Source organism: Diceros bicornis, chromosome 3 (assembly GCF_020826845.1).
Source record: "Diceros bicornis minor isolate mBicDic1 chromosome 3, mDicBic1.mat.cur, whole genome shotgun sequence".
In the NCBI taxonomy this organism is placed as follows: Eukaryota; Metazoa; Chordata; class Mammalia; order Perissodactyla; family Rhinocerotidae; genus Diceros; species Diceros bicornis.
In genome coordinates, this window is record NC_080742.1 from 56,764,147 (window position 1) to 56,789,496 (window position 25,350).

Below are 25,350 nucleotides of genomic sequence, written 5' to 3' on the forward strand. Positions count from 1 at the left end.
CGCCGCCGCGCGCCCAGGTCCGACCCGCGCCGCCAGAGCGCCGCGCCGCGCCGCGCCCCGTGCCCGCTCCCTCGGTCCTCTCCTCGCCGCCCCCGATGGCGCTCAGGGCCCGGGGTTGGCGGCCCCCCCCGCCGCCGCTGCTGCTGCTGCTGCTCTGGGTGACCGGGCAGGCGGCGCCCGTGGCGGGCCTGGGCCTGGGCTCCGACACGGAGCTGCAGATCGAGCGGCGCTTCGTGCCCGACGAGTGCCCGCGCACCGTGCGCAGCGGCGACTTCGTGCGCTACCACTACGTGGGGACATTCCCCGACGGCCAGAAGTTCGACTCCAGGTACCGCGCCCTGAGCGCCCGGCCCGGCCTCCCCGGCTGCAGAGCCCTCTCTCCTGTCCGCTTCCCTCTCTCCGGACAGGCCTTTCCCTCCCGACGGACCTCCCCTAGCTCCGCCCCGCGAGCCCCGCGCTCCTCCTTTTCTCCTCTGCTACCCAAAAGCTCCCGGACCCTAAATCTCTCAGCCCTGGGGCGGCCCTCCCGGCGCTTAAGGCCCCCTTGGTCCCCCCGTCTGGGACTGGCATCTTGGATAGGACCTTGCGCAGCGGGGTTGGGACAAATCACCCTCTGCCTTTCCGCCCAGAACATTTACACACGCGAAATCCGTGTAAAATGGCCACTCCACGAGTAGACACCCCCCCCCCCAGAGGAGATGTTGATGTTTGTCTGCCGCCTTCCTTTTTTGTTCCTTCCGGCAGGCCCCTTGAGCACGTTAGTCAGACGACGCCTCTTGTAGGTGATAATGATGAAGGGGATGATGATGATGAAGGGGATGATAGCAGCTGCTAACATTTATGGAGCTCTTACAGTGTGCCAGGGTAGTTGTAAGTGCTTTCTGTATAATGAACTCATTTAATTCTTAGAGCAGTTCTCTGAAGTAGGTACTATCATTACCCTCATTTTGCCAGAGAGGTAACTTGAGGCTATTGAGGCTAAGAAACTTGTTTGAGCAGAATCAGATTGAAACCCAGACACTCCAAGTCCAGACTCTGTGCGTGTAACCACCACTGCCCTCCCTTTCCGGCCTTACAAAAATCTCTGTCGTGGGGGGAGGTAGTCCTGAGCAAGTCACTTAGCTTTGCCATGCGGGCCTGCACCATGCCCATGATTCTTGCCCTCAGCTCTGCCCCAAGATCACTTTTCATCACTCCAAAAAGAAATGCTGGACCCATTAACAGTTCCTTCCCTCTCCTCCAGCCTGAGGTAACCACTAATCTGCTTTCTGTCTCTTTATGGAATCATACAATTTGTGGTGCTTTGTGTCTGGCCCTTTTCACTTAGCATAATGTTTTCAAGGTTCATCCATGTTGTAACATGTATCAGTGCTTCGTTCCTTTTATGGCTCTGTAGTATTCCATTGTATGGTTATACCACATTTTGTTTATCTGTTCATCAGTTGATGGGCATTTGGGTTGTATACACTTTTTGGCTATTATGCATAATGATGTTATGAACATTCATGTACAAGGTTTTGTGTGGATATATGTTTTCATTTCTTTTGGATATATACTTAGGAGTGGAATTGCTGGGTCCTATGGTAACTATGTTTAACTTTTTGGGGAACTGCCAAACTGTTTTCCAACGTGGCTGCACCATTTTACATCCCCACTAGCAGTGTGTGAGTGTTCCCAGCTCTCCACATTATCCCCAACACTTATAATTTTCTTTTCTTTTCTTTTTTGGTGAGGAAGATTAGCCCTGAGCTAACATCTGTTGCCAATCTTCCTCTTTTTTTGCTTGAGGAAGATTAGCCCTGAGCTAACATCTGTGCCAGTCTTCATTTATTTTGTGTGTGGGTCGCCCCACAGCATGGCTGATGAATGGTGTAGGTCGGTCTCCAGGATCTGAACCCGCTAACCCCGGCCGAAGCAGAGCACACGAACTTAACCACTAAGCCAGGGGGCCGGCCCTCCTTTTCATTGATTCTTTAGTCAGAAAATAGGGAAGAATTTCCTGCTTGTGCTGATGGTAATTAATGATTCCCACTAGAACAAATTGTCTAATACTTTCTACCCTCTAGGCATGGCAGCCAATGTGAGGCAATGTGGGACAGTGGAAAGAGTACAGAAGAGCTGCCATCCATTCAGCAAACTGCCCTGAAGACAGTGTCCCCTCCCTGCCCTTACTGCTGATAGTTCAGGCAATTACATAGTGTGATAAGTACAGAAAGAATAATAGCACACACACTCCCTCTCTCACATAGAGTTCACATATAGTTTTTACCACATGCCTTTACATATATTAATTCATTTAATTTCAAATGAATTCATTTAACCTCACAGACAGTGAGGTAGGTATCTCATTACAAATGAAGAAACTTAGGCTCACAAAGTTCAAGTATTTTGCTCAAGATAGCTAGCTACTAAGTGGTGGAGTGGGGCTTTGAACCTAGGCAGTTTAGTGCCAGAGTCTATACTCTACCCCTATATATGATGGAAGAAAGGTAAGGAGATATGGAGGCACACAGAAGCCTTAACTGTATGTTGTGTGGGTGTCGGGGGTGGGGGTCGTCAGGACAGAGTCCTGGGATTGCAGGGATAAGACCTGAGGAGGATTAAAATTTACTGGGAGGAGCTGAGGGGTGAGGGCTGCTGGGGGAAGAAAGGGTACGGCTGGCTGGTAGAGGGAAAAGCGTATGCAGGGGCCTGGAGGTGGGAGCACTGTGCTGGGGCACATGTAAGCTGTTCAATACGGCCTGAGCTTGGAGTGAGAGTAGGGGAGTTACAGAGGGGGAAAAAGGAGAGGTGAGAGAAGGCCAGAGGAGAGCTGGGCCAGATTTTGAGAGATCTTGTCTGCTGGCTACGGAGTTTAGACTTTGTCTAAGAGCAATGGAGAGCCACTGACGAGTTTTAATCAGGGGAGTGAGACATCAGACTTGCATTCTACAAAGGTCCCTGTGGCTGCAGTGTGGACAATGGAGTGGAAGGGGCAGGGCACACAGTAGGTGCTTCACTAGTTGTGAGTTTTTCTCCAAGGTCTCCATTCCGTTGGGAATTTATGAAGCGTTAGGGCATGACTTTGCTATTCCTGCCCAAAGTTCTTAGGGAGGAGAAATCTAAGGTGTTTTTGGCTTTGGCTGCTGATTTGGAGGTTTTGCCCAGAAGAAAACGAGGGCTGTCACCCTGACCAGAGTCATAAACCACAAAGGGTCTTTCTTTCCACTGGGCTTTCTTCCCGCATCTCTGCCTGGTGCTTGGGAACAGTTGGTGTCTTTTCTGCTTGTGGGCATTTGCAGTTGCCAGGAGGTCCAGCCCTTCAGCCCTTGGCCACTGGCTTGGACATGGTTTCGTTTTATTTCGGAGCCTTCTGTGGCTGCTGCTCCAGACGGAAGGAGAAGACAGCAGCTTCTCCCCTGCAGGTTTCCCTGGGGCTCCTGCTCATTCTCCAGGAATGAGCCACTTCCTGGTCAGCTAATCCTGATTCAGTTTTTAGGCATTCCATAGCATTCCTAGCAGAAAGGGTGAGGCAGATGATCTCTTTGTTTGCTCTCATTTCCTTCTGGGGACTAAAATTTAACATGTTCCTGTTACCTTTAGCAGGCAAAACAAGCATCTGGCCAGTTCATTCACAGCCTCCAGGCCTGTCTGCAGTCCCTTAAGGTCCAGACATTTAATAAATATTATTGTGTGCCTACCACGTGCCCTGTTGGATGGGATCCTCTAACACAGTGGTGTTCAAACTGTACATGCATCAGAATCAGCTGGAGAGCTTGTTCTACACAGTTCCTGATTCAGTGGGTCTGGGGTGGGGCCTGAGAATTTGCATTTCTAACCAGTTCCCAGGTGAATCTGATGGTGCTGGTCTGAGGACCACGCATTGAAAACCATTGCTCTAAAAGAATCACTCATTAACAGAGGTCAACTTCATTTTACATATTCAGTCATTTATTTATTCATTCAACAAATATTTATGGAGTATCTACTGTTCTAGGTTCTAGGATGTAGCAAAGAATAAAACAGGCAAAAATCCCTGTCCCACAGTGAAACTATTCTGTATGATGCTGCAGTGATGGATACATGTCATTATACATTTGTCCAAACTCATAGAATGTACAAGACCAAGAGTGAACCCTAAAGTAAACTGTGGACTTTGGGTGATGATGATGTGTCAACATAGGTTCATTGGTTATTACAAATGTAGCACTGTGGTGTGGGATGTTGATAATGGGGGAAGCTATGCATGTGGGGGAGCAGAGGGTATATGGGAAATCTCTGTACCTTCTCAGTTTTGCTGTGAACCTAAAACTGCTCTAGAAAATAATATCCATCTTGGGGCCAGCATGGTGGCGCAGGCGGTTAAGTGTGCGCGCTCTGCTGTGGCGGCCGGGGTTTGCCAGTTCGGATCCCCGATGCGCGCCACGTCCCATATATAGGGCCGGCCCTGTGGCATAGTGGTTAAGTGCGTGCACTCCGATGCTGGTGGCCCCGGGTTCGGATCCTGGGTACACACCAACTTACCGCTTGTCAGGCCATGCTGTGGCCGCCTCCCATGTAAAGTAGAGGAAGATAGGCACGGATGTGAGCCCAGGGCCAGTCTTCCTCGGCAAAAAAAGAGGAGAATTGGCATGGATGTTAGCTCAGGGCTGATCTTCCTCACAAAAAAAAAAAAAGAATACCATATAAAGTAGAGGAAGATGGGCATGGATGTTAGCCCAGGGCCAGTCTTCCTCAGCAAAAAAGAGGAGGATTGGCATTGGATGTTAGCTCAGGGCTGGTCCTCCTCACACAACAACAACAACAACAAAAAATAATATCTATCTAAAAAAAACAAAATCCCCACCCTCGAGGCGGGGTGGGGGGAGGACACAGAAACCCATTCCAATTGGCTTAAGCAGAATGGGAGGGATTTATTGGAAAGATCTCCAATTCCCCCTGAGGGTCCAGAATCATGAACTGAGGTGACTTGCTGCATCTCCCTGAGGAGTTGCAAAGGGACTTCATTCTTCCCCTCCCTGAAGGGAGAGCTCCAGCAGACTTTCCATGCCACGTACACGGCCTCTTGGGTCCAGCAACACTGACTAACTGGTATCTGTCTTAATTCCACATTCCCAGGAGAGAATATGATTGGTTCCATTTGGGTCAGGTGCCCACCCTGGTGGGTTTTAACTGAAGAGGTGTTAAGGCTCACCCCTTCTGCAGGACTATTTCTCAGAGAAAAGCCAGTGGACTGGGCAGCATCCCAGATGGTGTCATGGTGGACTAGATGGGTTAAGTGGTGGCAGGGAGACTGAGCAGGTCAGGACATGCTCACTCAGGCAGGGAGCTTTTAAAGTGTGAATCTGCATAACAGCTCTTTCTATGGAAAAGCCACGTGGAGAAACAGAAGCTGCGGCTTGTGTGTTAGCCCAGTGTGGTTCTGCTAACTTTAGGAAAAGAGCCTAGCCTCCAGGCTGTTCTTCTTACTTGGGTCTCCTGAGGCCATTGGCAGGCTGACCTGTGAAAACTTAATGGCATTGCTTTTAATTTTCATTTGTGGGTCATTGCGAGCAACTCTACAATCATATTATTTAATTTGGCTGTATTTTACTGGGCTGAGAACTTGTATAAAATAAGGATTATTTATGGAGATCTGACATTTCAACTGGAGCAGTTGCTTAAAAACAAAAATCCACAATAGCAAATGTAATGATTTCATTTTGCTTTGCAAAGTTTTTCTTTTAGTGATTTCAATTCTCCAGAGACCATCCAGGCCAACTGCTCACATTTCAGAGTCTGGTCCTCTGTGGAGATATGAATGGATTCGTTCTCTCATGTTTCCCTCCTCTTCACTGTTGCTCCTCTTTTCTGTCTCTTCGTCCATTGCAGTGTTCTCTTGTTTTTCCAACTGGGTAGCAGGTAGGCAGTTTCCCAGTTTGTTAGTGGCTTGCCTTTTCCCCCTGCCAGGGTTCATTGGAGGTGGTTGTTTGAGGGAAATACTCTTGGGCAAAAGGTCTAGGAAGCCCAAAGTCACCTTTGGGAGTGAGTGGTGTGGGGAGAGCTGTGGGAGACAGAAGAGTCAAACTTTATTTCCCCTCTTTCGAGTCTGCAGTTGGGCCCAGGCTCAGTGGTGGAACTCAGCTAGGGGAGGGTGTGGAATCTCACCTGGGTTATCCCAGGGCTTGGCAAACAGCTAGGAGGTGAGTTTCTGCTTTCTTGCGCAGGCATGTTTTAGTCTCATCCACCAAGGGCTTTGGCAGAACCACAGTCCTCATATTAAGCAGGTCCCATGTGAGCCAGACATCTGAGTTGGCCCGAGACTGGACCAACTTCGAGGTACCTGAAAGGTGGTTCCCATGCCCAATGGGCTGGCTCTTTATTACCTTGCTTCCCTCTTGATAGGAATTCTCAAATATGGCACTCTCTTTAATGTTCAAAGAAATGTATTCAGTGTGATGTACAGCAATGTGAATATAGTTAAAACTATATTGTATACTTGAAATTTGCTAAGAGGGTAAATCTTAAGTGTTCTCACAACAAGAGGGAGGGGGAGGGGAGGGGGTGGGGAGGGGGAGGGAGAGGAAAAGGAGAAAATGGTGACTGTATAAGGAGATGGAGGGATATGTTAATCAGCTTGATTGTGGCGATTATTTCACACTGTATGCATATATCAAACATTGAATCGTACGCCTTGAATATATATGATTTTTATGTGTCCATTATACCTCAGTAAAGATGGAGGGAGTAATGTATTTGTTTTTTTTGTTTTTTTGTGTTTTTTTTTGGTGAGGAAGACTAGCCCTAAGCTAACATCTGTTTCCAATCTTGCTCTTTTTTGCTGAGGAAGATTTGGCCCTGAGCTAACATCTGTACCCATCTTCCTCTATTTTTTTTTTTTTTATATACGGGATGCCACCATAGCATGGCTTGATGAGCGGTGCGTAGGTCTGTGCCTGGGATCCAAACCTGCAAACCCCAGGCAGCCAAAGCATAGCACACGAACTTAACCACTATGCCACTGGGCTGACCCCACGTATTTGGTTTTATTTGTCTAAACAGAATCTAAAACAGGTATTTAGAGCAAGCTGACTTTTCCTCTCTCAGCTGATCAGGGCTTCTGTTCTAATTGCAGCACAGTTTTCTCTCCCCTCTGTAATGGCCATTTTTCCTTTGTTTCTGGATCTGAGATCAAAATAATGTCGGCAACAAGTAGTATAAGTGTATGTCAATTTTTTCAAAAAGTTTTAAAATTAATTTTTGAACGACAACAAACAAACACATAGAGACAGAGGTTGGATTGGTGGTTACCAGAGGGGAAGGGAGGAGGGAGAAGGGCGAAAGTGGTGATTAGACACATGTGTGTGGTGATGGATTGTATTTAGTCTTTGGGTGGTGAATGTGATGTAATCTACACAGAAATCGAAATATAATGATGTACACCCCCTCAAAAAAAATTAAAATAAAGATGCTTTGAAAACTAAAAAAAAAAACAAACATTCTGCTATCAAAAGCAAGTTAACTGTTACACTGATATATATATATATATACATCCTTATCTCCCTATTTTCAGAGAGGCTCAGCTATTTGCCTGTGCTCAGTCTAGCTATCCCAAACAGAAAAGCACTTAAAGCCATGTAACAGGAACACACATGTAATGCATGTGTTTCTACGTTTCTGTGCCAGGATCTTTATACTTCTCCATAGATGTGGTCTCTAGTTATGAGCCCCTTTTACTGATACCTCCTGCGGATCCCAGCGTACCCACACTTGGAGATGTGTTCTAAGACACCGTAAATCTATTATGGAACAAATTAGGACAAGAAGGAAAGAAGGAATGAATAAATATCCACACATACCAAAGTTCACTGGGCTGAGGATGAGCAGCGCCTCGGTTTTCTAAGTTTTCTTAGAGGCAGATAGTACCTCATGTCTCTTCTGCACTCATTCCCCCTCAGTTTCCTTGTTTTGTTTACTGTGTGCGTGGACTTTTACACCTTGCCTTACCTAACTCTTAGCTATTCATGATTGTCTAGTTTCTGTTCAACTGCTTGCTCTGACCCTACAACCTGACTGCTGTTCGTCTGCAAGTTTTCCTGGCTGTCTTTTTCACCCTGACCTTCTTATGTACTTATGTACACTTCTGGACACCAATCTGGATCTGACCACACTTTGCTCTCAAGTCGTCCCATCCCACACACACACACAAAATATTATGTTTTAAAAGTAATACATATGCACAGAGTTTTTAAAAACCAGTTAAATAATTCCATAAAGCTTAAAATTATAGTTGCCAAGCTGCTAGAACTAGGGAAGGGGGCTCCAGGGTGAGGTATGCTGTTCTGAAGGCAAACTTTCAAGCTCCAGGCTTCTTTCTGCCCTGCCGCCTTCCACTCTGCAGCCTCTGGGAGGCACAGCTCCATTCTTGGCCAGAACCCCTTTTGCATACACCTGGATTCTGTTTCTTCTCTTCTAGGTCAGTTCTGCTCCGCCGTTCCCTTTCCATCTTCCAAAATGTTGTTGCTATCTCTTGATAGCAATGGTTTCCTCTCTGGTTTCCTAAGTCCTTTCTTAAAGAGGAGCTTAGGAGCTTGGGGAAGGAATAGGCTTTGGGGGGGGGGGCTCTAGGGAGGGAGGGAGTGTGTTCAGTTTGCCATATTTTTTTTTTTTTTTGTGAAGAAGATCAGCTCTGAGCTAACATCTGCCATTCCTCCTCTTTTTGCAGAGGAAGACTGGCCCTGAGCTAACATCCGTGCCCATCTTCCTCCACTTTATGTGGGATGCTGCCACAGCATCGCCTGACAAGCGGTGCGTCGCTGCGCGCCCGGGATCCGAACCTGGGCCATGGAGCCCGCGCACTTAACCGCTGCGCCATGGGGCCGGCCCCAGCCATATGTTCTTTTAAAAGTTCTTCCTCACTGCAGATTGAAACCTACATGTAGAAATAGAGCCACAATATTTATGCATTAAGAATGCAGCCACAAGGGTAGTTACTTATCCTGAGGAATATGCTGCAAGATAATGTGTGCTTGTGTGTAGGCAGTTTAGTGAGTTGAATATGATTGGTTTTACATGATGTCTCCTGTCTTAGTGGTCCTTGGGCTGATAATCTTGAAGACCTTCATTGGAGGGTGCTGCAGCCACCTCACAGCACCCCTTTGGGGCAAGGGAAGGTAGAAGTGTCAGGGGCAGCAATGGAAAGGTCTGCAGCAGTGAATGAGCAGGGGAGAAAAATAAGCTGGTGGAGAGGAAAGGGGATGTTGATGTGCTGGATGATTTCCATTTGCCTCTCTGGGTCCACTTTCCCCTTATTCCACGTGTTTTTGCTCTGGGAGGCTGACCTGTATGGACTACATGTACATAGTGTGGGTTATATCAGTGACCCCCTTGTCGCCTGGCTTCTGGTTGGGTTCAGCCAATGGGGCATCCACAGGAGATCAGAGGGAGGGAGGAGAGTGAGGTAGAGATATTTATTCTCCTGGCTCCCTGCCTGTAGAATCACCACGGGCTGTATCTCCAGACCAAAGGTTCTACCTTAGCTTCTTAGCCACCCTCTCTGTCCAGGGATCCCTCAGGCCCAACAGAACCCCCTACTCGTCCCCAGAGGTGTTACATTGTCCCATGGGTTTCTCTGCACCCCGCACACACCTTCAAAAACAATGCCTTTATTAAACTTTCCTGGAACTGCCTAATTTGGGCATATCATCTGTTTCCTGCAGGACTCGGACTGGGATGCCTGCAAAAGGTGTAAATCAGCCAGATACCTGGGACAGGCTATATACGTGCCTATTTCAGAGCTTGCAGAAATAATTTTCATGACCAGTTCTGGGCTTGACGCTGCACATGAATTTGTGTCAGTTGTACTGATCAGCACCTTTATCCAGATGGAGTTTTCAGCAATAGATAAGACTGGTCTTGCGTTGTCAGTTTCCTGTGTATATTAATTACACATGTTCTTTCAGAAAGGTGTTTTTTGTTTTTAGCACTTTGCTTAGGCAGTCATCAAATGAAGAAATTAATACTTAGAGGCAACAACAGTTTTTCTGCACCATCTAAGGAGGCCCTGTGCCTGGAGGGTAAGAGTCAGGCAGTCTTGGGGTCTAGCTTTTTTTCCCACTTAGCTAACTTTGTGAGCTTGGGAGATTTTTTTCACCTCCAAGGAGCCTGAGTATTAGCACCCGCCTTAAGTGTTGTATGAGGATTGAATGAGGTAGTATATAGAAAAGCTTAGTTTGCCACTGTGCCTGACACACAATAAATGCTTTCTAAATGGTAGTTATTATTAAAAACTCTTGTTAAATTTGGGAAGTATATTCATGTTCTGTGGATGAAAAACATAGGTATAAAGTAGTTTCCAGGCTGTGTGTTGTTGCTGTTTGCAAATGTTCTGTGCCTGGAGAGTCTTTGAAGCCTTGAGTTCTGGTCCATTATTAACATAAACCCACCAGTTTGATGATGGTTCAGGGCCTGGTAAGGCTCAGCCAAGTGAAATTCAAGAGCTGGCACTCCAGGGGGTGGGTGTTGGTCCCCCGCCCCCATCCCCGAGATAGAGGGTGGAGGTGTAAAGCCGTCTTGGGCACAGAGCTGACCATGTGCTTTTGTCCTCTGGCTTGGTGGCCTGAACGTGGAATCTTGCTTTCTGTTCACTGACCTAAAACTGGGAGGAGAAAGGGAAGAGGTGGGAGGTCTGACAAGCTGCCCTGACTGGCGTTGAGGTGGGCCGTGCTGCTCTCCCAAGCCGTTCAGTAGGGAAAATGAGGAAAAGGTGGAAGTAATTTACCAGGTGAAGGGCGACACATCCTAATGAGATAAATCCCAATAGCTCTTAATATTTTATGACACAAGTATTTTATGATCATTTTGAAAATTAAGAGAGGATGAAAGGGAAAACAAATCACCTGAAATCTCTTACCCGTAGATTACCATTGATAGTATTATCATTTGTCACCTTATAGATTTTTTCATATGCATCTATATATGTAAATCCAAATGAGATTATTTTATACTGTGGTTGTAGCCTGTACTTTTCTCTTAATGTGTATGTCCTTCTGTGAGTAGAAATCATTTTTTTAATTGAGGTATAATTGACATATAGCATTATATTAGTTTCAGGTGTACAGTATAATGATTTGATATTGGTACATATTGCAAAATGATCACCACAATAAGTGTAGTTAACATCCGTCACCACACATGGTTACAAAAATTTTTTTTCTCGTGATGAGAACTTTTAAGATCTACTCTCTTAGCCACTTTCAAATATGCAATACAGTATTATTAACTACAGTCACCATGCTGTACATTACATCCCCAAAACATAAATCTGTTATTTTTAAATGGCCATAGAGCATTTTATTGTAAATCCTTGCCTTATATGCAATCAGTGCCATACTCTTGAACTTCTAAGTTATTTCCAGTGTTTCATTATTATAAACCAAGCCCTGTAGTCATTTTTTAAAACAATGTCTGAAATTCTGTGGTGTCTCTGCCAGTTTATAAGGAACTTGTCGGCAAAGTCCACGCCCTAGAGTTCTTTTATATCCCCCAGAGCACCTAGCACAGTCTCCTAATAGGCAAACCCTAGTTGGTTGCTGAATTGGACATTGAAGAGGATGAGAGCCTGGGTCATAGCCATGATTCCATTATTTGTCTTTCCACCTAAGACCATCACCAGTCAGCCTTTAAAACACATGTTAGTGACTTCAAGACTACCTCAGACTTTTTATTACCTATAGAAATTATAATAATATTGGCATAACCCTTAGGTTTTCTGAGCACTTTTCACATCGTTACATCATATGGATCTTGGGATGGCTGTTATTATTACTCACGTTTTGCAGGGGAGGAAACTGAGATTAAGAGAGTTAAAGTACCTTGTATGCTGCACTGTGCTGCCTCTTTGTTTAACCTATTGACTTAAAAAAAAGAAAAAAATTAGTGTTAATTTGTGCATTAGTATCTATGATGTTGCTGTTAGGTACCAATCACATAGAAATGGAGTAAACTCTATTTTTTTAGTGGAAGAATTGGTAGCTATTTTGCAAAACAAACTTAACAAATATTTTTTTCTGAGGAAATTTATGCCGATGCTTATCTAACTAGATTTGCTGGCTATATTCAAGGTAATTTAAACATTCCAACCCTACAAGTCCTGTCTGGTAAAGACATTTCCTGTATCAGTAACTTCTCTGCAGGCTTTTTATTTTGCAGTACCCTCAGTCTATCGAGGAGTACATTGTCACAGGTTGGTTTCACTAAGGAAAGGATTATTTATACTTTTCCTTCTCTCTCCCTACTTTTTGGGTCTTCAGCTATGACAGAGACTCCACTTTCAATGTGTTTGTGGGAAAAGGACAACTGATTGCAGGGATGGACCAAGCTCTGGTCGGGATGTGTGTCAATGAGAGGCGTTTTGTGAAGATCCCCCCAAAGCTGGCCTACGGAAGTGAAGGAGTTTGTAAGTTTTTGTTCCATGTTTGAAAACGCATCTCTAGAAACAACCAGAACATTTGCAGGCTGTTCAGTCCAGGCAAACCAGAGAATCTTGGGAAGCTGTAGATTAGGGAAAATGAGAGGCCGTGAACACACACACACACAGCTAAAATTTCATCTTAGGTTTATTTCTTCTCGACATGAAAGAAGGCATTATTAACACAGGTGTATTGAATATTACCCTTGTTAAGAGGAAAACTTTGGTTCTCTTTTCTTTCAATTTCATTTGGAGGAAAGAGGGAGGGAGTGTAGCTCATTTTGGAATTGTATACCAGTGACCCCTTAAACCCTTTTAGTTTCCATTCACGTTGGCAGCCGTCCTAGGTGTTTATTTGTCTGGCCTGAAAGGCAGCAGCTTCTCAGTGTGAACTCTCTTTAATTTCTAGCTGGTGTGATCCCCCCAAATTCAGTGCTTCATTTTGATGTACTTCTGATGGACATTTGGAATTCTGAAGATCAGGTTCAGATTCACACTTATTTCAAGCCCCCCAGTTGCCCTCGGACCATCCAGGTGTCTGATTTTGTCAGGTACCACTACAACGGAACATTCTTGGATGGGACGCTGTTTGATTCGAGGTGAGTCCCGCCATTCATGGTAGTATCAGTGAAGTGCCCCTTAGTTCCTCCTATCTCACCTGATTTTTATACCCGTGGAGAAACCAGGAGAGGGACTCTTCCCAACTGTCACTAGTTCCAGCTCCTTTACTTAAGGCTTTTGCTTAATGTTTCATGCTTTATAGAGCCAGAGTCAAAATTTTGATACATCTTAGAAAAATCTAAGACCCATCTTTATCTAAATTAACAGTATTTTGGGATCTCATTAAGTGAAGGGCCCTATTACCAAGTAGGTTCCTGCATTTTTTGGTTTGTTTTTATAGTTTTCCCATGGAAGGAGGAGGGGAAGGCTGAATGTATATGAAGCTACCGAGAAGTGCAGGAGTCAGGTGCTAAGCTGGAGAACAGGGAACCCTTTGGGCTTTCCTCTCATTATAGTGTGTTTGGTTAGGTAGAAGAGCAGGCCTATTTCTGTGAATCAGTGTGTTTTAATTACATGCTTTTCATAAACTTGAGGACTTTCTGCTCTGTGATTGGGAGTAAAGATCCATAAATGTGTGTCTTTGGGGATGGGTATGGGCTCATTAGCTGATATTTGAGTAACAAAAACCTTATTGAGGGATGGGCTAGAAACACCCTCCTGATATGGGACTTTTCCCCTTTCTGTTGGTTTTCAGTCACAATCGCATGAAAACATATGACACGTATGTGGGAATTGGCTGGCTGATTCCTGGAATGGATAAAGGGCTGCTGGGGATGTGTGTAGGCGAAAAGCGCATCATCACCATACCTCCTTTTCTGGCCTATGGAGAAGATGGAGATGGTAAGTCCTTCTCAGTCTTCAAGCCACTCTCATCTGTCTTTTTTTATTGCAGTGATTAATTCAACTTACTGGTGAAACCCACCAGACTTTTTGGTCTAGACTTGCATTGTTCAATATGGTAGCCACTAGCTACATGTGGCTATTTACATTTGAATTAAAATTAAATGAAATTTAAAATTCTGTTCCTTGGTTACACTGCCACATTTCATGTTCTTAAGAGCCACCCATTGCCGAAGGCTGCTGTACCAGACCGTGCAGATACAGAGCATTTCCAGCACTGCAGAAAGTTCTATGGGACAGTGCCAGTCTAGGTCATCTGCTGTCTGATGATGGAGTTGCAGAAACCTCCACTTATTGGCGTTCATAAGTAAGCCCTCTGCCACTGCCTCATAAGCTGTAACCCTGGGCACCAACCTCTCCAGCCTGTGTTTTCCCATCTGTGAAATGAGATTTGAACTAGACGGTCTAAAGGTTGTAGACATCAAGGTAGAAATTTAGCATATAATGCTAGAATTGCCATTTTTTCCCTGTTTTGTGCCTCCATGATGGGTTTTACCTGTAACATTAGCTCCGTGTGGACAAATGCAAAGCATGATGTTAGAAAATACATTAATTTGAATTAATGTCCCATTTGTAGTTTTACTGTAAAGGAAAACAGAATATTGGCTGATAAGTAGAATTTCTCACTTACTCATATTTGAATTTCAGGCACATTTGATCATACTGACAGGCTGACATAACAAAGAGACCGCCAGGCATTTAAACAAGCAGATATATGTAGTTGAGAATGGAAGTGAAGGGGCCAGCCCCATGGTCTGGTGGTTAAGTTTGGCGTGCTCCGCTTCAGCAGCCTGGGTTTGGTTCCCAGGTGCGGTCCTACACCGCAGCCATGCTGTGGCAGTGACCCACATACAGAATAGATGAAGATTGGCACAGATGTTAGCTCAGGGCGAATCTTCCTCAGAAAAAACAAAACAAAACAAAACAAAACTCAAAAAAAAAGAATGGAATTGAAAACATGATGCTATTTAAGAAGTTTGCTGACAGTGGTACCCAACTTCTAATAAGCCCCTAATATAATGGTTTACAAACTATGTTTCCTGGCTCTGTAGGTCTACAGGGCAGGAGGAAAGGGGAGCCTGAGTGGATGGGCTCGGCCTTCTCCCCTGTTTACCTCTACTTTTATATATTTTCATGCTGGGGATCTGCAGACAGTTTCTTTAAAAAGTGGGGTCAGGGGCCGGCGCAGTGGTGCAGCAGTTAAGTGCGTGCACTGCGCTTCGGTGGCCCAGGGTTTGCAGGTTCAGTTCCCGGGTGCGCACCGACGTGCTGCTTGTCAAGCCATGTTGTGGCGGCGTCCCATGTAAAGTAGAGGAGGATGGGCATGGATGTTAGCTCAGGGACAATCTTCCTCAGCAAAAAAGAGGAGGATTGGCATTGGATGTTAGCTCAGGGCTGATCTTCCTCCCAAAAAAATAAAAAAAAAATAAAGTGGGGTCAGGGGGAGTTCCCTGCTAAAAGAAAAATAAAGTTTGAAAACAAGTGCTGTAAATACGTCTTAATTCTCCCCTGCCCCAAATATGTTATTATTCTCATTGATGCTCAAATTGTGTCATCCTTGGACAGTGGAAGTCCATTTGCCTTGGCTCCCAGATCGTTTTTTTTTTTTTTTTGGTGAGGAAGATCAGCCCCGAGCTAACATCCGATGCCAATCCTCCTCTTTTTTGCTGAGGAAGATTGGCCCTGGGCTAACATCCGCACCCATCTTCCTCTACTTTATATGGGACGCCACCACAGCATGGCTTGACAAGTGGTGCATTGGTGCGCGCCCAGGATCCGAACCTGTGAACCCTCGGGCTGCTGGAGTAGAGCGCGCACACTTAACCACTACGCCACTGGGCCAGCCCCCCAAATCCTTTTGACATCATCCACGTGCATAAATATGAAAACTGGATGCCTAGCCTAATATGAAGAATGTTATTTATTTATTTTAAATAATTAATAATTTAAATATTTAAAATAAATTATTTAAAATAGTTTTTTTTTATACTTTGATACTGCACTCAGCTATCCAGGTATAACTTTCAATAGGTAAATTGTATGGTATGGGAATTATATCTCAATAAAGTTGATATAAAAAAACAAATATTCAATTAGAACATGATAATGCTAGAAAAATTTAAACACAGGGGTTACTTTTAAGGTTTTTTTTTCCCTTAAATTAAAAGATACAGAAAAGTACAAAAGATTAATATTCTATCACACACACCCATACCCACACCCACATTTCAAGGATTGACCACACATTGCATTCCAGAGGCTGACTCGGCAGCCCCCTTTCTGCAGATTTCATCGTTGCTCTGGGGAGGAGACGGAGGGGTGGGCTCTGCCAAAGGGCCAATTAAAGGAGCGCCAGCTTGCCATACTGTGTGGCTCACTGCCCAGGCCTACCCTTTACATGGTATGACAAATGGCAAGTAAGAGTGTTGAGGTTGGTGGTTTGTCATTTAACGTCCTTTTATCCGAAAGTACTGGATTTAGAGTTATTTACCGACTGATGTTGATCTTTACAGGAAGAGCTAGTGCCCAATAATCTCATGTGGATTATCATGTTGCAGATATTCAATAAATCCTCACTGTTAGGAACATCTGAGAGCAGCAGTACCATCCAGAAGTGAGATAGAAATGATTTGAAGACTATTTATATTTTGGATTGTGGGTGCCATTTTTTTCTCTCATCTCAGCTAACTTTAGTTTTACTTATATCCTGTTTTGGATGCACTTAAAGGATTGAATTTTGCATTTTGCCTCTTAAAAAAATTGGTTGCTCCAATTTTGTTCCAAAGGACAAGTCTATGTAGTGTTCTCCAGAACCAGATCTGAGCTTTGGAACTTGTGCCTTTAAATGTCTGTAATTCGCATTTGTACACAAACAGAAACCCACAGAAGTATGTACTTGGGTTTGCATGTGGGTGTGTAACCACCCACATAGAGCCTTGATTTGCCAGCATAAGCATATAAAATATGGTCACAGTAGTCTCTCATGTCATTAACATCAGTTTGCTTCTTTTTCTGAGGAAGTCAGCCTTCAAATTATACCCATGGTTGGACACGTGGACACCGTGGTGAGACAGCATGGTTAGACGCCAGGGGTGACCACCCAAGACGTGGAAGAACATTTGTTTCCTTGGCTTGAAATGTTCGAGGAATGAGTTACACTGACACAGTGGGCGTTGAGTTATAGTTCAAGTACTTCCTAAATCTTGTGTCCTGATTTCATCATCTTCCTCCATTCCATTCTAGGGAAAGACATTCCTGGACAGGCATCTCTGGTGTTCGATGTTGCCTTATTGGACCTCCATAACCCCAAGGATGGCATTTCCATTGAAAATAAGGTAGTACCTGAAAACTGTGAGCGGCGAAGTCAAAGTGGGGACTTTCTCAGATATCATTACAATGGCACACTTCTGGACGGCACCTTCTTTGATTCCAGGTAAGGAAAGGACTGGAGCCTTCACTCCTCAGTACATCTTGTTAAATATAGTTCACTGCTGGCTAGATCATGATCTGAATATTCTGCAGTGCTGTTTTGGAGTCAGTATTTTCATCTCCAATACAGTTTTCTATTTTATGATACTGAATTCTTTCAGAGGCTGTTATAACAGTCTCCTTGGGGCCTGTGGGAGATGAGTCTGCAGGAAAAGAGGAGAGGCTCACCCTAGACTCCCACCGTCTCCCTATACTGTGCTTGGCTATCCAAGAATAAACCAAACTGTGGTGTCCAAGAGGAAGTGGACAGAAGGGAGGTCCAGGCATTAGGATAAGAGAACAGACTTGGTGCCAGGAGACCTGGGTTCCATTCCCTGTGTGTCGTGCCCTAGCAGTGTGACTTTGGACAGCACTTAACTTCTGGAACTTCAGTTTTTCCCCTGTTATTTAGCACCTTTCTCAAAGAGATGGTTAGATTAAAGAGATAAGGTAGGTGAAAGCACTTTGCAAGCTTTAAAGGCTTGCCTATTGCTGGGACTGGTTGGATGCCGTTAGCTTCCTTCCTGATGCTGCAGAGGCTAATTACTGAGCCTCTGTTGTTATTCAAAGTTCTGTTTTGTTTATCAGGCATAGCCTACAGTTGTGCAGATGGCTCGGAGCCGCAGCAGGCTAGCAGGCATTTGGTATGTCTTGCTTGTTCAAGTGAGCATGTGTGGTTGGGAAACTACTCCTTTAGCTTCCTGTAGCGCAGACAAGTAGTGACAGCAATCTACTTGTCTCTCTGAGGTAATAGACTTCTGGTTTATTTAGTCATCCAGAAACATTACAGAAGAATTTTTATATGGTATTATTTTATTTGCATAATTCACTCTTCCTACTCCTAGGATCTCTTCTTTTAAATTTTTCATTTGATTTTTTTGGAAAAAGTAATAGTCAATGTGGTTTAGAATTAAAACGTTAAGATACGTTACCACTCATTTCTGCCTGCCTCACATTCCCCTCTCCCCTAGCCCCTTAGAGTTAACAACTTTTATTAATAAGTTTCTTTTTTATTCTTCCAGTGTGTGGATTTTTTTTCTAATGCAGATATAAGCAAATACAAATATCTTACTTTCTCCCCTTTATAGTATATAGCATATAGAATATGCTTTATTTCACCTTGGTATTTTTCCATATTAATGCATAGAGAGAAATCATTTATTTTTTATGTCTATATACTGTTTCGTTGGGTGAATATACTAAATTTATTTAACCACTCCCCTATTGATTTTTTAATTGTTTTTCTATTACAAAAAAAATTCAGAGTGTGTGTGTGTGTATGTGTTATTATTTGTTACATATGAGCTTGTTTCTGTCCTTTATTCCCTGGAGTTATATTTCTAACTGAAAGACCATTTTTCTAGTGTACACCAGATTTCTTTCCATATTAATGGAACCACAATTTTCTTAGGTTTTAAACAGCTTTCCAGTTGAGAACACTGGGATCTAGCCCATCCTAACAGCTGCATAATATTCCATTGTATAGATTTGCCTTAATTTAGGTAATCAATCCCTATTGTTTTCTATCTTTTGACATTCTAAGGAGGGCTGCAGTAGTTATTTTTGTAATCTTAAAGTATAAGATTAATTATTTCCTTGGGATAAATTTCTAGAAGAATCTCTGGGTCAAAGGTTATGTGTATTTTTACAGCTTTTGATATATACTACCAAGTTGTCCTCAAGGCAGGTTTTGCTCCCCATCACTGTCTAAGAGTGCCCCATTCCCTGTAAACTCAGTAACATGGAGAATCATTTTAAAATAATCTTTGCCAATTTTTTGGAGAAAAATAGAAGCTTATAGTTTCTTTTTTCTTTTTTCTTTTTTTTTTTTTTGCTGAGGAGGATTAGCCCTGAGCTAACATCTGTGCCAGTGTTCCTCTAGTTTATGTGTGGGTCACCACCACAGCATGGCTGACAAGTGGTGTAGGTCCGTGCTTGGGATCCAAACCCGCGAACTTGGGCTGTGGAAGCAGAACGCACTGAACTGAACTACTATGCCGTGGGGCTGGCCCCAAACTCTATAGTTTTAATCTGAATTGCTTTGATTGCTATTGAGGTTGAAATTCTTTCAAATATTTATTGACTGCTTGGCTATCTTTTTTTGTGATTTACCTGTTCCTCTCTTTTTGCCTCTTTTTATTTTTTTTATTTAAGCAATTGTTTTTTTGGAGGAAGATTGGCCCAGAGCTAACATCTGTTGCCAGTCTTCCTCCTGTTTTCTCCCCAAAGCCCCACTAGATAGTTGTATGTCATAGTTGTAAATCCTTCTAGTGGCTCTCTGTGGGACGCCGGTTCAGCATGGCTTGATGAGCAGTGTGTAGGTCCGCGCCCAGCATCTGAACCACTGAACCCCGGGCCGCGGAAGCAGAGTGTGTGAACTTAACCGCTACGCCGCTGGGCTGGCCCCCTTTTCCCTGTTTTTATGTTGAGGATATTGGTATTTGTCCTTTTCTTATTGATTTGAGGATCTCTAAACATTAAAGATATTAACCCATTTATGTTTGTATATTGTTGAAAGCATATTCTCTGTTTATTTGCATTTTTATTTTGGTTATTGTGATTTTGGACCTATTTAAATGTAAACTTTTTATGTTGTTAAATATATTCAACTTCTCTTTTATTATGGTTTCCTTTATTTATTTATTTATTTATTTTTTGGTGAGGAAGATTGGCCCTGAGCTAACATCTGTGCCAGTCTTCCTCTGTTTTGTATATGGGACACCACCACATCACAGCTTGGTGTGCGGTGTGTAGGTCCGTGCCCGAGATCCGAACCTGCAAACCCCGGGCTGCTGAAGCAGAGCGCTCAAACTTAACCACTACACCACTGGGCTGACCCAAGTTTCCTTTATTCTTATTGTATTCTCTTATGTATTCTTATGTATTCTCTCTTTGGGGACTTACTGAAAAGTCTATCCCCACCCCTAGAGTATATAAATATTTGCCTGTATTTTCCTCAAGCCCTTTTAATGCTTTTATTTTTTTATCCTTTAAAATATTCTTAGGGCCAGCCCTGTGGCCTAGTGGTTAAGCTCGGCACTCCCTGCTTTGGCAGCCCGGGTTTGGCTCCCAGGTGTGGACCTACACCACTCATCGGTGGCCGTGTTGTGGAGGCAACCCACATACAAAATAGAGGAAAATTGGCACAGACAATAGCTTAGAGAAAATCTTCCTCAGCAAAAAAAAAAAAAAAAAAAAAGTTCTTTATTAGAATTTTTATTTTAAAAAGTATTATGTTCTTATTGTATAAGCAAAACAATGCAAAGATGTATAATAAAAGGTAATAATTTCCCATTGACCCCTTCCATTCTCCCCACCCTGAGGTAAATATGAATAATCTTCCACAGTCTTTCTCCATGCTCATAAATGATTTCATGTTTAAATCTTCAGTCTGTCTCGAATTTATTGTGATATTCAGTGTGACAGTAAGGATGTAACTTTATTTTTTTCCAGATGGTTAGCTAGTTTTTCCAACACTCTTTATTGACTAACTTCCCCTGACTCATCTAAAATGTGACTTTTATTATGTACCAAATTCTTATATATACTTTTGGGTCTTTGTCTAGAGTTTTTATCCTTTTCCATTAATCTAGCTATTCCTGGGCCAGTTATCACACCTTTAACTACTGTTGCTTCTTAGTTTGTATGGTGGAGAGCATTCTTTTTCTTTTTTAAACGTCATTTTTTTCTACTAAGTGATACGTTGGCATGGTTCAAAATCCTAAAAGTATGAAAGAGTTTTCAGTGAAAAATTCCCCTCCTATCCCTGTCCCTCAATCGCCCAGTTCTCTTTCTAGGAACTAATGTTATTAATTTCATAGGTCATCCATACATATACAATGAAGTACATATTCATATTCTTCCATTTTAATCTTTTACAAGAATGAGAGCTTGCTATATCCTGTACCTTCAAAACAGTATTTTTTTGTGTGTGTGTGAGGAGATCAGCCCTGTGCTAACATCTGCAAATCCTCCCCCCCCGCTTTTTTTTTTTTTTGCTGAGGAAGACTGGCCCTGGGCTAACATCCATGCCCATCTTCCTCCACTTTATATGGGACGCCACCACAGCATGGCTTGACAAGTGGTGCGTCGGTGCGCACCCGGGATCCAAACTGGCAAACCCCGGGCCACCGCAGCGGAGCGCGTGCACTTAACTGCCTGCGCCACCAGGCTGGCCCCCCAAAACAGTATTTTTAATTATTTCTTTTTCCAAATGAATTTTAGAGTCCTTCCCTTCCCCCATACACACCACTTGGATTTTGATTGGAATTGTTTTAAAATTCATAAATTAGTTTAGGGAAGCATTGACAGCTTTCCAATTCTCAGCTTTCCCATTGGGGAACAAGATAGTTTTCCATTTATTTAAGTCTTCTTTTAAGTTATTCAAAGTCCTCTGTACTTCAAGCCCATCCTGCTCCTCCAGTCTCTCCTGAGGCTCTTTCTGTCTTCTCGGCCTTGGTCCTTGCTGCTACCCCAGTGCTCTTCCCCTGTGCAGATCCCTGCATCCCTCAGTCACTGTCACTCCCAACCCCATGGAACCTTTGCTGACTGTTCTACCTGGTGGCTCTTCCCTCCTCTGAGGTACCTGCCATCTCTCCCACTGCTTGGTGTCCCTCTTCAAGGAACTCCATCTCACAGGTGTCCTCTTTTTCCCAGAATGCCTAGCGATGGGCTTCACTCTGCTGATGATTGCCAAGTACTTGCCAGAGAGGTAGTTACCTGGGGACGGTGAGAGGCTGTTCATGGCTAGAGGATGCTAGAGAGCCCTGCCTGTCCTTCTTTGCTGCTGTGTTCCCATGCTGGCCCTCCTGGCCCGTATGAAGGGCTGAGGTCTGGAGCTGCTCAGTGGGGGGCTGCTCTCCTCAGTGTGTGTGGGGTTACCTCTCCATAGCCTCCTCTGGGGGATTATGCAGATAATCTGTTTCCTGAGTGAGAAGAATCATCTGTTATTATCATTTCTTCATGCCCCTTGGCTTTCTGGTCTCTGAGGGGTGTTGAGAAGGAAGAGCCCCTCAAGCTCTGACTTTTCATCTCCCTGGCCCCTCTTGGCTGGCCATCTTTAAGGCAGTCATCCTTTGGCTGTGTTCCATGAGGTAATGGCGGACTGACTAGCTCTTTCAGGACACATTTGTACCAGGTGGAGGTGGGTAATGGGTGCAGATCACTGTGGTTCAGACTTTGGTAGTAGACGTGGCACTTAAAGTTTTATTATTTTATTCTGGAATCATCAGGCTTTGGGGAATTGATTCCTGTTCTCACTAAACTTGTAGTAATCGGACTGAATTGGCAATATATACAGAGGCTGGATCTCTCCACTGAGCGGAATGCTTGGGCCTCCTGCCACTGGCACTTGGGAAATCCAAGTGCTCACCAGAAGACAGCTTGGTGAGCAGGGATTACAGTAGGGAGAGTTCATCCAGGCTCTGTTGGAGACTGCAGAGTTAAATTGCTCCCAGTGCATATGCTACTTTCCCGGCAATCCGAATAATCATGTCCCACATATACAGATATTCTCCTCTTTAGATAATGGAGACCTTGTTCTTGAGACTCCGTCTTAGTTTCTAATAAGGGCCACCCTTGATGCTTTTTTCATTAACTTGACGTGGTTACCCAGCGTACAGTCCAGTTTACGTTAGCTACATTTCTTTGTGGTTGGGCCTCATCACCCACGTCCCAGTCATAACCTGACCAAACCAGAGGGTTGGAGGGCTTGTTTCTGCAGGTGGCTGCTCGCACACTGTGTGTGGGTTCCTGTTTGCCGTTTCAGGGCAGCATGTTTCCAGGCTGTGTCCTCAGATTCTAAAGTTCCCCCTATTCCCGGAGGCCTCTGCGTTCCTGTTGCCTCGTGCTACCCATTAATGTACACAGCTGCTGTGGGGTCCCTTGTGAGGAACCTCTTTCTTTTCTTCTTTTCTAGCTACTCGCGGAACCGCACCTTTGACACATACATTGGGCAGGGCTACGTGATTGCTGGGATGGATGAAGGTTTACTTGGTGTTTGCATCGGAGAGAAGCGGAGGATTGTGGTGCCCCCTCACCTGGCGTATGGAGAAGAAGGAAGAGGTGAGCGCTGGCTGCCTTCCTGAGGTTAAACTCAGCAGCACCAACTGGTTGCTTCCAGGCTGGTTCCAAGCAACCGGGGCTTCTTTTTTTTTTTTTTTTTTTTTTTTTTTTTTTGTGAGGAGATCAGCCCTGTGCTAACATCCGCCAATCCTCCTCTTTTTTTTTTTTTTTGCTGAGGAAGACGGCCCTGGGCTAACATCTGTGCCCATCTTCCTCCACTTTATATGGGACGCCGCCACAGCATGGCTTGCCAAGCAGTGCATCAGTGCGCGCCCGGGATCCGAACCAGCGAACCCCGGGCCGCTGCAGCGGAGCGCGCGCACTTAACCACCTGCGCCACCGGGCCGGCCCCAGCAACCGGGGCTTCTTGAGAGCCAAAATGTTGAAGCTGAAGTCCAGCTTCAGACTTGAATGCCCAAAAAGTTTTAGTCTCTAGAGATGCTCTGTTTTACCCCCTTGTCCCTCCTGCCCATTTTCTTTGTCCTGTGAAAAATTTTAAACCTATGCCAAAGTCGAAAGAACTGTGCAGTGAACTCCTCTCAGATTTACCAATTGTGTTGTTTTTTTGTGTGTGTGTGTGAGGAAGATCAGCCCTGAGCTAACATCCATGCCAATCCTCCTCTTTTTGCTGAGGAAGACTGGCCATGAGCTAACATCCATGCCGATCTTCCTCCATTTTATGTGGGACGCAGCCTCAGCATGGCCTGACAAGCGGTGTGTCGGTGCGCGCCTGGGATCTGAACCCGGGCCGCCAGCAGTGGAGCACGCGCACTTAACCGCTAAGCCGTGGGGCCGGCCAGATTTACCAGTTGTTAACGTCTTCTTTATTTTCTCTCTCTCTCTCTCATTACATTTTTGTTGTAGTTGTTGAGCCGTTTGAAAGTAAATTGCAAAACCACCCTTTTTGGTTTTTGTTTTTTAACAACTTTATTGAGGTATAATTTATATACCATAAAATTCACTCATTTTAAGTATATAATTTAATGACTTTTAGTAAATGTAGTGAGTTGTGCAGCCGTCACCCTAATCCAGTTTTAGAACATTTTTGTCACCCTAATAGCAAACTCTCTTTTAAAAATTACACAAATAGGGCCGGCCCGGTGGCGCAAGCGGTTGAGTGCGCGCACTCTGCTGCGGTGGCCTGGGGTTTGCTGGTTCGGATCCCCGGCGCGCACTGATGTACCGCTGGTCGAGCCATGCTGTGGCGGCGTCCCATATAAAGTGGAGGAAGATGGGCACAGATGTTAGCCCAGGGCCGGTCTTCCTCAGCAAAAAGAGGGGGATTGGCAGATGTTAGCTCAGGGCTGGTCTTCCTCACAAAAAAAATAAATAAATAAAAATAAAAAAATAAAAATTACACAAATAATACATGTTGACTTTAGAAAAAGAAAATACAGATAAACAGAGAAAACAAAAATCTTCTATAATGCCACCACCCAGGAATAAACATTGTAATAGGATAGGCAGAATAGCAGCCCCAAAAGATGTCCATGACATGTTCCCAGAACCTGTGAGTATGTTACCTTACATGGTAAAAAGGATTTTGCAAATGTGATTAAGGTAAGGATCTTGAGATGGGGAGATTGTCCTGGATCATGCGGATGACCTTGATGTATTTACAAGAGTGTTTGTAAGAGGGAAGTGGGAGGTCAGAGAAAGGAGAAAATGCTAAGCTGCTAACTTAGAAGATGGGTGAAGGGGCCACAAGTCGAGGAATGAGAGTGGCCTCAAGAAGCTGGAAAAGGCAAGGACCCAGATTCTCCCCTAAAGTCTCCCAAAGGAGCACATCCCTGCCAATACCTTGAGTTCAGACTTCTGACTTCCAGAGGTAGGAGAATAAATTTGCATTGTTTTAAGCCACCAAGTTTGTGGTAATTTGTTATAGCAGCGATAGGAAACATACAAGCATGGAGTGAGTATCCTTCTATACT

General features: G+C 44.3%; 1 protein-coding gene across 1 annotated transcript in view; it reads left to right on the plus strand.

The window, feature by feature from the left end:
• FKBP9 (FKBP prolyl isomerase 9) overlaps positions 1–25,350 on the plus strand; it is a 43,300-nt gene continuing 17,950 nt past the window's right edge. Inside the window, exons 1-6 of the mRNA XM_058527931.1 lie at positions 1–328; positions 12,270–12,415; positions 12,837–13,026; positions 13,683–13,828; positions 17,132–17,321; positions 23,274–23,419. Of these exons, the coding sequence (XP_058383914.1) occupies positions 96–328; positions 12,270–12,415; positions 12,837–13,026; positions 13,683–13,828; positions 17,132–17,321; positions 23,274–23,419 (1,051 nt within the window). The 5' untranslated portion in view covers positions 1–95. The remainder of the gene's footprint in view (positions 329–12,269; positions 12,416–12,836; positions 13,027–13,682; positions 13,829–17,131; positions 17,322–23,273; positions 23,420–25,350) is intronic.